General features: G+C 45.6%; 1 protein-coding gene across 12 annotated transcripts in view; it reads right to left on the bottom strand.

Annotated features, from left to right (window-relative positions):
* DHX32 (DEAH-box helicase 32 (putative)) overlaps positions 1-10,738 on the bottom strand; it is a 58,195-nt gene that overhangs the window by 697 nt on the left and 46,760 nt on the right. For all 12 annotated transcript variants that reach the window (XM_070275606.1, XM_014733149.3, XM_070275630.1 and 9 more), the window contains 4 exons: positions 5,408-5,599; positions 4,567-4,716; positions 2,255-2,442; positions 693-874 (listed from right to left, as the gene is read on the bottom strand). In XM_070275606.1, the coding sequence (XP_070131707.1) occupies positions 693-874; positions 2,255-2,442; positions 4,567-4,716; positions 5,408-5,599 (712 nt within the window). The remainder of the gene's footprint in view (positions 1-692; positions 875-2,254; positions 2,443-4,566; positions 4,717-5,407; positions 5,600-10,738) is intronic.

The following is a 10,738-nucleotide window of genomic DNA, read 5'->3' as shown; positions in this document are numbered from 1 at the left end:
GCTGAGAGAAGCAGTCTCTTTGCCTCTTTCTCTCATTAACTGATCCCATTCCAAATCCAGCTGCTGAAGCTCGACCCCTATTAGTTACTCTTGTTTCCTACTTAGAACATCACTCTGCCCCAGTAGAAGTGGTACCTTCCAACGGACCCAGCATCTGCAGTGCCCTCTGAGAGACTAGTCTTCATTCTCACTACTGACCCTACAATCCATTCACTTAGCAGCTAGAATGATCTTTAAAAGTATATGGAGAAGATGTTACTCTTGCTTAAAACCCCCCAACCGCTTTGCACTGCACTTAGGATAAACTTCAAATTCTCCGTGGCCCCCAAGCCTTCCACCTCTGGTATCTGCCTGTTTCAACCTCCCCTTCACCCCTAGCTCCATTCTCAATGGCTGGTCTGTTTGGAGAGATGGCCAAGCCCATTCCTCTTCAAGGTCTGCACCTGCTAACTGTATTTCTCTGTGCCATTGTGTTCCTCTTAGGATATATCGTGCTGTGTTTTGTATTTCTATACTCTCTCTTTATGCTATAATCCCAAAGGCAGGAACATCTCAGATGATCATCCATAGAGACCTGCCTTTAATTGGTACAAGTATAAACTTGTTATAACTGAAAAGGTAATAAAAACCAAGTTTGTCATTTACTTAAGTATGAATTCAAAAGAAACCTCTTTTCTCTCCATTAAACTTACAGTTCAGGAGATATTTCTGAGGTAATCCTGATGTAGTTGTTCTCAGATATGCTGAATTTATGGAAGAGAACCCACTCTGGCATCTTCTTGGTGATGGAGTAAGTAGACAGGGGATGCAGCTGAGCAACTTGTTTGTGGGTTAGCATCAAGTAATTACCCGATCCATCAACATCCCGAGCAATCTGCAAGGCCGAGTTTTAAAGAAAAAAGATTTTGCCTTAATATGGATATCAATACAGATCTTCCTCAACTATGATGGGGTTAAGTCCCAGTGAACCCATCTGTAAGATGAAAACGCGTTTAGCACACCTAACCTACCGAACATCATAGCTTAGCCTGGCCTCCCTTAAACGTGCTCGGAACACTTCCATTAGTCTGAAGTCGGGCAAAATCACCTACCACAAAGCCTATTTTTAAATAAAGTGTTGAATGTCGCATGTAATTTACTGAATACCGTACTGAAAGTGAGAAACAGCATGTTTGTGGGTCCAGAATGGTTGTAAGGGCATCAGTTGTTCACCCTCGGATCGTGTGGCCGACTGGGAGCTGCTGCTGCCCAGCATCACGAGAGGATCGAACCGCGTATCGCTAGCCCAGGAAAAGATCAAAATTCAGAATTTGAAGTATGGTTTCTACTGAATGTGTATCGCTTTACACCATGATAAAGTTGAAAAAGTGGAACAATCCTAAGTCAGAGACCATTTATAAAGAAATATTTTGTTTAAAAAATTGCAAAGTATTTCATACAGAATAGTTAAAACTACAAATATGCAACCCATGTTTCCTATTTTCAGATACAGAAAATAAGCCATAAACATATTTTGCCCAAAACCTTGAGATGGTGCTGGTGATGTTAACTAACCTTAGCAGTTTCAGGGCAGCATGCTAAAATAGCATAGCTACAAAGGCTAGTGTTGTGGGCATGACATCAAGCTGGCCTGTTACCTGCCACATGAAGAGGGACTGTGTACTGAAAAGTCAAGTCAGGTACTTTATACTTGATGTTTTAGCTATAATCCTCACCATAACCCTGTAGCACACATGAGCAATTCCATGCTAAAATGTCATTTTTCTCCACTAAGACTGCATTAGAGTTTATGTGGAAATACCACAATATTTCTGTTACTGAGACGTGAAGAGCACACCTCCTCCTGTAAGGTGCTTTAACTCAGAGGCAGCCTTCGCTCTGGGAAAGAACGAAATGAGACATTACCTTTATTCGTTTGTTGGGCATATCACTGATGAAATGTGAGCTAACTCACAGACAGGTGAGATGAGGGACTATATCTGATGTTCAGCCAAGAGGAGTGTTCTGATAACTCCCTCTGTGATGGGAAAGATCTTTGTCCTTCTGGACAAAGTTAACGTATTCTGGCTTATCCTTTCATTCCCCTGAGGGGAAGCATATTTAAATAGTAAATCTTTAATAACATAAGAGTTTTTAGTTTTATTTTAAAGTTAACATCAATATCAGAATCACCCCAAGTGAGAGATTCCTGATGCGTGTCCTGAACACATGCGATCGTGTAGAGACGGCACTCGAGCGGCCTTATCCCCCTCACCTGCATGAAGTGGCCGGACAGAAGCGCTTTCTTTATGTTCACACTGTTTTCCTTTGAGCCAAAAGCAGGTTCTGCATAGGGCAGCTCGATGCGCCTGATAATTTCTAAGAGTTCAGCTCGGATAACGTCTGCCATCCTGAGTGCAGAACAGTTGAGGAAGTAATCATGACACCACTTTTCAACACAGTCTGGGAGGTAAAGAACAAAAGAAATGATTTGTCAAAGCTGAAAGAGCCCAGGCCAGGAAGGCGCCATCTACGTCCTCTGTGCTCCTCTCCTGGAGAGCAGGTCAAAGAGCGGTAGAGAGGCAGCAAGGACAAGGAGACTCGCTGTGGCTGTGAGACGGGCAGTCCTTGGCACTGCCAGGGAGGGAGACATGTCAGCTGGTAGGACCTACACTGGCTGCAGGGCTTCCACAATCCCGAGGAATTATGGAAACAGCATGTTCCCAGTGCTGACCGAAAGTTACCACCCTTACCTGTGGCTCGTAAGGGGCAGAGGAGATTGTCTTCAGATCAACATTCTGTCTTTGTGTGTTGAGCAAGGATGTAAAAGGCCACAACATTTAATCAAATGAGGAAGGGAAAAGCTTGCGGTATAAATTCCTCTGATGTATGAAAATACCTCACATTTTAATTATAAGAAAAGGATTACTACTAGGCTGATTTGGGAATTACGTTCTAGTTAAGCTCATCTATCTACACTAGCTCAAATTTTCTATTAAAATTCAGTCACCTGCTTCAGTTTGAAGTTTTTTCTTGCCACCTGTAATTACTTACGACAGACCCGGAGTTTTGCCTTGACCTGGGGATGCACATGGACTTGGCACACTGGGCAGAAGGGCCTCGTCGACCTTGTCCTGTCCACTCAGGCCTATTCGGAGCAACAAGAGCATGTACTTGATCCAAGTGGCACGCATCCTGCTTACTCTCAAAAGATGCCACCAAACTCCCACGTACTTTCTGGCTCCACTGACAACTTTTTCTTCTCAGCTTTGAAAAACTAACTCCCTGCTGTATACAATTCTACTGCCATTCAAATTGCTGTCATATTTTTCACTTCATTTAGAATATTTTTCATGCCATCTATTGGAGGAAAGGAGGCAAAAGATGCTTCATGGGAAACAGGTGAGAACAACCGCCCTTAGAGGAAGGGAACGCCTCACCGGCTGTCCTTTGGAGGCCCGAGCTTCTGCCACACTGCTCTGCCCTCTCTGCCCCTCGAGATCTCTTCCTGTCTTTAACTTCTCACCCAGCCTCAGTGGTCTAGTGGTTAAGATTCAGCGCCCTCACTCTCACAGCCTGGGATCTTTTCCTGGTCAGGGAACCACACCGCCCGCCTGTCAGTTGTCACCCTGTGGTGGCTGTGTGTTGCCTTGAGGCTGAAAGCTTTGCCACTGACATTTCAAATACCAGAGGGTCACCCATGGTGGACAGGTTTCAGCGGAGCTTCCAGACTAAGACAGACTATAAAGGACCTGGGCACCCACTTCTGAAAAAGTTGGCCATTAAAACCCTATGAATAGCAGCAGTGCACTGTCTGATAGAGCGCTGGAAGGTGAGAGGGTTCTGCTCTGCTGTCCACTGGGGCACTCAGAGTCGGAATCCACGATGGCACTAAAACAAACAGGAGTTTCACAGGGAGGAGTTTCCAGTTCCCTTCTCACTGGGTACCCTCTTGTGAAAATTAACATACCTACGGTCGTTTAGACACACCCAGGACTTCTGCCTCAGCTTTTACATGTGCTCTTCTACTCTCTGGATGCCCCTTCCCCCACCATCTCTGCCAAGCTCCAGTCAAATTCTCCCCAGTCTCCCCCAGCATGCCACCCATCCTTTACTATTATCTGGAGCTGGGCTTTGCCTTGTTTTGAAAGCTCTCTATTCTTTCCCCATCTAGTGTGAATATGCCATGTCATGGAAAGCATAACACACAGCTGTGACCCAGGGGGTACTTAGAGATGTCGGTTCCTTTTCTTGCTCCCCTGACCCAAGAGGGTAGGAGCTGTGCTGTTCAAGTCTCTGCATCCCCATTTCATTGTGCCCTAGGCAAGCTCGCCCTGAAGGCTGGCTGGCCAGATGTGGAGTTGTGTCAACACAGGCTGGCCCCGCAGCGGTCAGAGCTCTGCGGGAGCAGGAGGGGGCAGTCTCACTGCTCAGCAGAAACCTCTGGCTGCCTCAGGCCTCAAGCGCCATTCCACTCAAGTGACCCACGGGGCTAGAGAAGAAGTGTGTTTGACAAACAACTCAGCTCTATTTGGGGAAGGAAAGGTGGAATTAGGTCATTTCTGAGAATAGCAAGCATCCACTTACGCTCACTTGTGGAATTCAGAGTTGCATCTTGGTAGGCCTTGTAAATGTTGATGAGCGTAAAGTGATCTCCTTCAGGATGTAAAAATGTCTTCCAACAAGTCAAGGCAGCCTCCTCAGCTCCACGCGGCAGATGTGAAAAGCAGCTGGGAGCTTTAAGACGCAAAAGGTCACAAGGTCAGCAATAATGGAGACATTCCATCTTAGCACAACACGCAGAGGGAGGGGCTCACTACTGTTTGTGGAACTGCTCCTGTCTTATTCTGTGAAGAAATGGTATTCTTGTTTACTCAGAAATCAAACAAATTTCCGGGGAGTTGTCAAAATGTCTTTCTCCTTGATTTTGTTTGCTTGCTCTTCTCCGGTCTGCTTAGTGTGGTTATTAGCACCCTGCCTGTATCACCAGGGCGCCGGGGACCTGTGTGCTCAGAGGCCGAGACGCAGGGACATGGTTGGAACCTAAGTCCTGACGCAGCAGGGGCCTTTGCTCTGTTCTGTCAGGAAAAGAACCAGTTAAAACATATAAACCAAGACAAATGAAGGTGGTAGGAAATAAAAAACACTCACACATAATCATTCGGGGAAGGACACTTCTAGTGACACATTTTTCTTGATCCGCACTGATTACTTCGGCAAAAGCAAACTTGGTATGCCTTCACATGTCTGATTAAGAAATTTACTGGCCTCTTATTTTTATTTTTTCATATTAAGATAATTCTTACAATTTCTACCTTTTTAATCTATTAAAATTTCATTATCATTTCTAATGGCTCTCATTTAAATCTACACCTGGGGCAGATTCACAATACAAGTACAGAGACAATTCAAATTCCTTAAGGAATACCTGTTACCATGGCAGCGACTGTCAGCATTTCATCTACACAGTCAAATTCACAGGATGCTAAGATAGACTTTGAGAGCTGTGGATCCAGAGGAAACTCTGACATGATGATTCCAAATTCAGACAGATTTCCATCGTTGTCCAGGGCTGCCAGATAATCTAAGTCTTCCAGAGCCTGCATCAAACTTTCTGGTGCTAGGAAAGAAAAAATTAATAATCAGAAATTCTCATACAGCCAAGATGGAGTAACAGGTACTGGGATTTCCCTCTCATGTGGAAACCAAACAGTGAACAAAATATGTGAAACAACGGTTTGCAAGACAAATAGCATTAGGCAATGAAGGACGGTGATTCCTGAGAGCGGGACACTAAGGAGGGGAGCCCTGGGATTGCCCAGCTTACTGCCTTGAAAGTTTCCCAGGCTGTGGTGCAGGGAGGGGAACCCAGGTGGAGGCTGCCAGACTCCCTGAGTTATCAAGATGGTGCTGAGGGTCCAGGGAGACTAAGGGGGTCAAATCTGCAGGTCGGAGTACCTGAGAGGAGAGAGCTACACAGAAAGAAGACAAGAGATCTATGAGCATCCCCCTGGACTAGTCAGCAGAGCACATGTAAGAAACTACCCCAGGCCAGAGAAAGAACCATCCAAAGGATTAGAAGGAACAGCATCTGGAGCTCACACAGGATCGAGGATTCTGCCTGTTTCCGCCAGCCAGACTGCAAAACCGCATGATCCATGGCTGTCTGGGTAGGAAACACAGGGACTAAGGCCCAGATGCGCACTGCTCCAGTGCCACCTAACCAATCCTAAAACCAAGACCTGAAAGGATCATACTGCATCCCAAGACAAAGCTCAAGAATATTTATAGGAATACAAACACCCAATACCCAACACAGTAAAACACACAGTGTCTAGCATCCAGTGAAAAATTATGAGGCAGGAAGATACAATCCCCTAACAAAGGAAACATTAATCCATCCGAACTGACCCACACCTCACAGATGACAGAAATAGTAGACAAGGACGTTAAAAGAGCTATTTGCCAATGCAAATAAGGTCAGGAGGCTAATTTTCTCCATCTACTTAGTTCTCTTTTAAGTTTATATAACACTGATAATAGTGTAGTATTTATTATATACGCTTATCCTCCACCAAAAACACTAATCCATTTATTTAAAGAAAGGTATTCTCCTTGCCCAAGCAGAAGAAGGTTATATTAAAATAAATCTGTGTTTTTCACCTGTCTGCTGCATGGTATAGTAACAAAGGCCACACAAAGAAGCAAATCAGATGGTACAAAGCTGCTGTATTGTTCTACCCAAGAAACTGAAGGATTTATGAGAGCCACTGAATTGCTTTCATTTGTCTCAATTCCAACACGTGTGTGGTGGGTGGGCGATGAAGACTACGGAGAGCTAAGAAGCAATTTACCCTATCTGCAGCTGGGAATTCAAAATAACAAACAGTTACAATTTACTCATTTGCTGTCCAAACTTTGACCACTAAGCTATTTGTCAAAATTTCAGGCAAACTGTTTAACTGAAAAGCCAGTCACAAACTCGGATTTGATAAAAATCCCCCACTCCTATCAAGACATGATGAAAACACTGGGAGAAACCACTACTGTGGGTTGAGAAGTAACTCCCGGGCACTGCAGTGCAGTTCTCCGCATCTCATCCTCTCCCGAGGAGAGCAGAGCAAGTCCCAGGCATGACCGCAACCCTGGACACAGGGGCTGCAAGCCAGTGATCAGCTTCTGGGGAAAGCAAGCGTCAGGGCTGAGGGGCTGCACGAGGCAACCCAGCGCAAACCCGCAGAGAACCCAGATGCTGCTGGAGACCAAGGCGCGGCTCTATTCCCACCAGGAGAAGAGGAGTTTAACTTCCCTATTGTTTTTGATTTCTCTCATCAAGATTTAAAACTGAGAAGAACAGGACCCCCAGGAGATCCCTGCCCCTGGGTTCGGACCCCTCAGTCCCACCTGGGTGCTGGCAGGGAGCACTGGTGGACTCCTAGTTCATGCTTGGAGACCCTGAGGCAACGATGAGACCTTGAGAAGTCACAGTCCACAGAAGTGACAGATGGGCTGTTTAGAAAAAATAGCCTGAGAGTTCCATCAGTGAGCCATGAAATGAGAAGGAGCAGGAAGCAGCAACAGAAACAAGCCTCTCAGATTAAACAGAGCAGGAAGGGGTTGGGAGCACACACTTCATTACTGAAAGCTGTTTGGAAACCGATTTCTATAAATCAACAAAGCTGCCGCATTATCAGTTACAGGATCTTTGGCAATTGACCGTATAAGCATCTGGCTTGACAGCCAGCCTGTCCCCAAGGAGCACCTACTCCTTCTCATTTTTAGGCCCTGAAGTTGAGTTGGCTGCACACAGGATTACTAACAGAAATAACTTGGTGATTCTGCTCCCTGTCCTAACACCAGAAAAAGAGGATGTTCCTGGGGTTTTATCATATTAGAAAGAACAAGTTAACGAGTGCGGATTATACAGGTGCAGGAAGTACAAATCACTGACCAGGATTCGCTCATACTACCTCCTACACTTTAAAACACCTCCCCACTGTGGCCCCTAAAACTGTCGTAGCTAAGAATCAGAAGGCTTTAGATGAGGGCTCTTTACGGCAGTGCTGCTTCAGTGTAACCCATGGGAAATAATGCTCACAAATGGAATATAAATGTTTTGGTGTGAGGGTCTTCTTTACAGCAGTGCAGAATCAGACTGCTTTATCCTGAAGGCAATTTCAATATGAACAAAACATTTTTATTAAGCTTTATGGCCAAAAGCAGCTGTACTCCCTGAGGAATAGCTCACTGCAAGGTCACACACCTCCCCCACTGCTGTCATTCAAAGAAACGTGAAGGGCTATTATCACACTATTTCTTTACTGTTCCATGGAACCCCAAATGCCAGGCTTCAGTACTGTATCTGTGTTTTCCTTCCAGGGAATCAGCAGAAAGGCTGGTCACAAAGAGGTCATTAATCTATAACAAGCTTTCAAGTCCACCAGCCAGAGGAAGGGGCTGACCCAGTGCTGATTCTGAGCAGGAGCACAGGTCAGATGAGGAGTCCAAGGCTCTGCTGTGCCATTTCCAGAACCGACTGCCTCACATGGCATGTTTCCTATGGTCTTGAAAGGTACACCAAAATTTCAGATGTAGAACAGTAGGAATCATAGGCTGTTCCCCCCATCTTTATGGCGATGTCAACTCAGGTGCTCAGCAGGAGAGAGAGAGACGAAGAACCAAGAGAATACAGAGACCAGAAACCGAGAGCCAAGGCTGTTCAAGCCTCTATTTTTAGGTGTTCCTGAGGCACAACCGCATGCGCCTCTTGGATTTCATGAGGCACCCCATTTCCTTATTTCCTTCACTTTTGCTTATGCCGGTTTCATTTGCATTACCCACACTTGCATCCAGAGGAATTTTAACAAATACATATACAACATAATAAATTCTGTAACAAAGAAATAGTGTATCCAAAGTGCCAGTGGAATTTAGACAATGTAGAGACAGAATTGGCCTGGGAAAGAGCAAGAGCAGCTACACCCACACAGTGCTTACTGTGTGCCAGGTTCATACATTAATTCCATACATCTTTACCAGCAGAGACAGAGAAACAAAGTAACAGCTTGAGAGGAGTAAAGGAGAAAATGGAGCTTCTGGGCCCCACTCGCTGTAGGACTGGGACTCAGGCGTTGTGTACACTGAAGTAAAGAGTGCACAGAGGGGACGAACGGAAGAAATCAAGAAATGATGGTGAAGACTCTAAAACATCTTGAGACTTTTAGGGAATAGGATTAAGGGTTTGGCTCTGAAGGGGACACTTCACTTACTTTCACAAAGACATGCTCATAAAACCTGGCATTTGCCTAACACCTACCCCTTTACAGCAGACACAGCACTTTGGCATAAATCATCTCATTGAACCTCTTAATAACTGCATGACACGAAAGGGCAGGCACTCTGGCCTCATGTTACAGATGAGAACAGGTAAGTGAGTTGCTAAAGCCGCAGGGTTAACCAGCCTGTCTCCTCGGCTGTAAAACGAGGACTGGAATGCAGGCCTCTCTGCCCATGGTGTGTGTTCTAACCAGTGTGCAGTCCGCACAGCTCCTGCTGGACTCATGTCTTCTGCTCTGCTGGTATCGACCATGGCTTCTCAGAGGCAGTCTTATGCTGTCTCCCAACGCCAGTGGATCAGTATCTGTTTCTCACCCTATTAAAAGTGCCCTTTGTAGGATCTTCTGCAGCTCAGGGACTACAAGCTTTTTGGTTCAGAGCTCAGGTAGGAGCTATGCAGATGATGCTACAGTATTTACCATGTGCCAGTCACTTTTCTAAGGGCCTACCTTTATTAACTAATTTATCTTGACAACTCTACAAACCAACTACTTTGATTATGCTCATATTCAGATGAAGAAACAGTGATGCTGAGAGGGCAACATAATTGCCGAATATTACACAGCTGGGCTTAGAGCCCTGGCAGTCTGCTTGTGAGCCTGAGCTTTCTGGGGTAGTCCTCTAAATATGGGTGACCCTCTGCCCCGGTGTGGTGAGGATGACCCCGTCTCCATCTCTCACCGGAGTTTAACTATGAACAGGATCCTCTTCACTCTCAGACATCCTGGCCTGAATAATAAGTCACCCAGTCACTGGACCCACAAAGAACCTAATGGGTATCAACAGCTGAAAGTGCTTCCATCCTGCGCCTTTTAAAATCTCTCCCAGATTTTACTTTCACTTTCTGTAAAATTACCTTGACGCTTCCAAGATCTTCACGTCCTGGCTCTTGAGTTGCTTTGGCATATCTGTGCCACTTCTTCACATCCCACCCCCATCTGAACATAGCAATAGACTTTGTGTGGCCTTTAGACAGATAATGATGAACGCTCATTAATATAAAAACTAGACTGGGGCCTCCTGCCAGGGTGCTGGTAGACTATTTGCTAATCTCTTGGGGCTGTTTAGGGGGCAACGAGCAGCATACACTCTGCTGGAGATGTAAGGACCGCCGCTATTGGTGAGAGGCACATGTGAGTGCCAAGTCCGCAGCCCTCCCTGTTCTCCTCTTAGTACCCAAGTGTAACGTTTTAAGGTCCTTCTGTAAACTCCAAAGCAAAATCCCAAGTTCCCAGTGATTTATAAACCAGCACACGCACCTCTCTAGTATACTCACAGACTAGGTTTTTGGTGCAGTAAATAGGATTCCAGAAGATCCTGATTCACTGCCTCTTGAGTCCTCTGGTGAAACATGTCCACCATCACCACAGACCAAGCCCCCCAGCATCTCGAATCCCTCTCTTTGCCAGCACCAACACCGGCC

The sequence above is a fragment of the Equus caballus genome, chromosome 1 (genome assembly GCF_041296265.1).
Source record: "Equus caballus isolate H_3958 breed thoroughbred chromosome 1, TB-T2T, whole genome shotgun sequence".
NCBI classification, from domain to species: domain Eukaryota; kingdom Metazoa; phylum Chordata; class Mammalia; order Perissodactyla; family Equidae; genus Equus; species Equus caballus.
The sequence above is the reverse complement of the archived record's forward strand: the minus strand, read 5'-3'. Positions and strand labels throughout refer to the sequence as shown.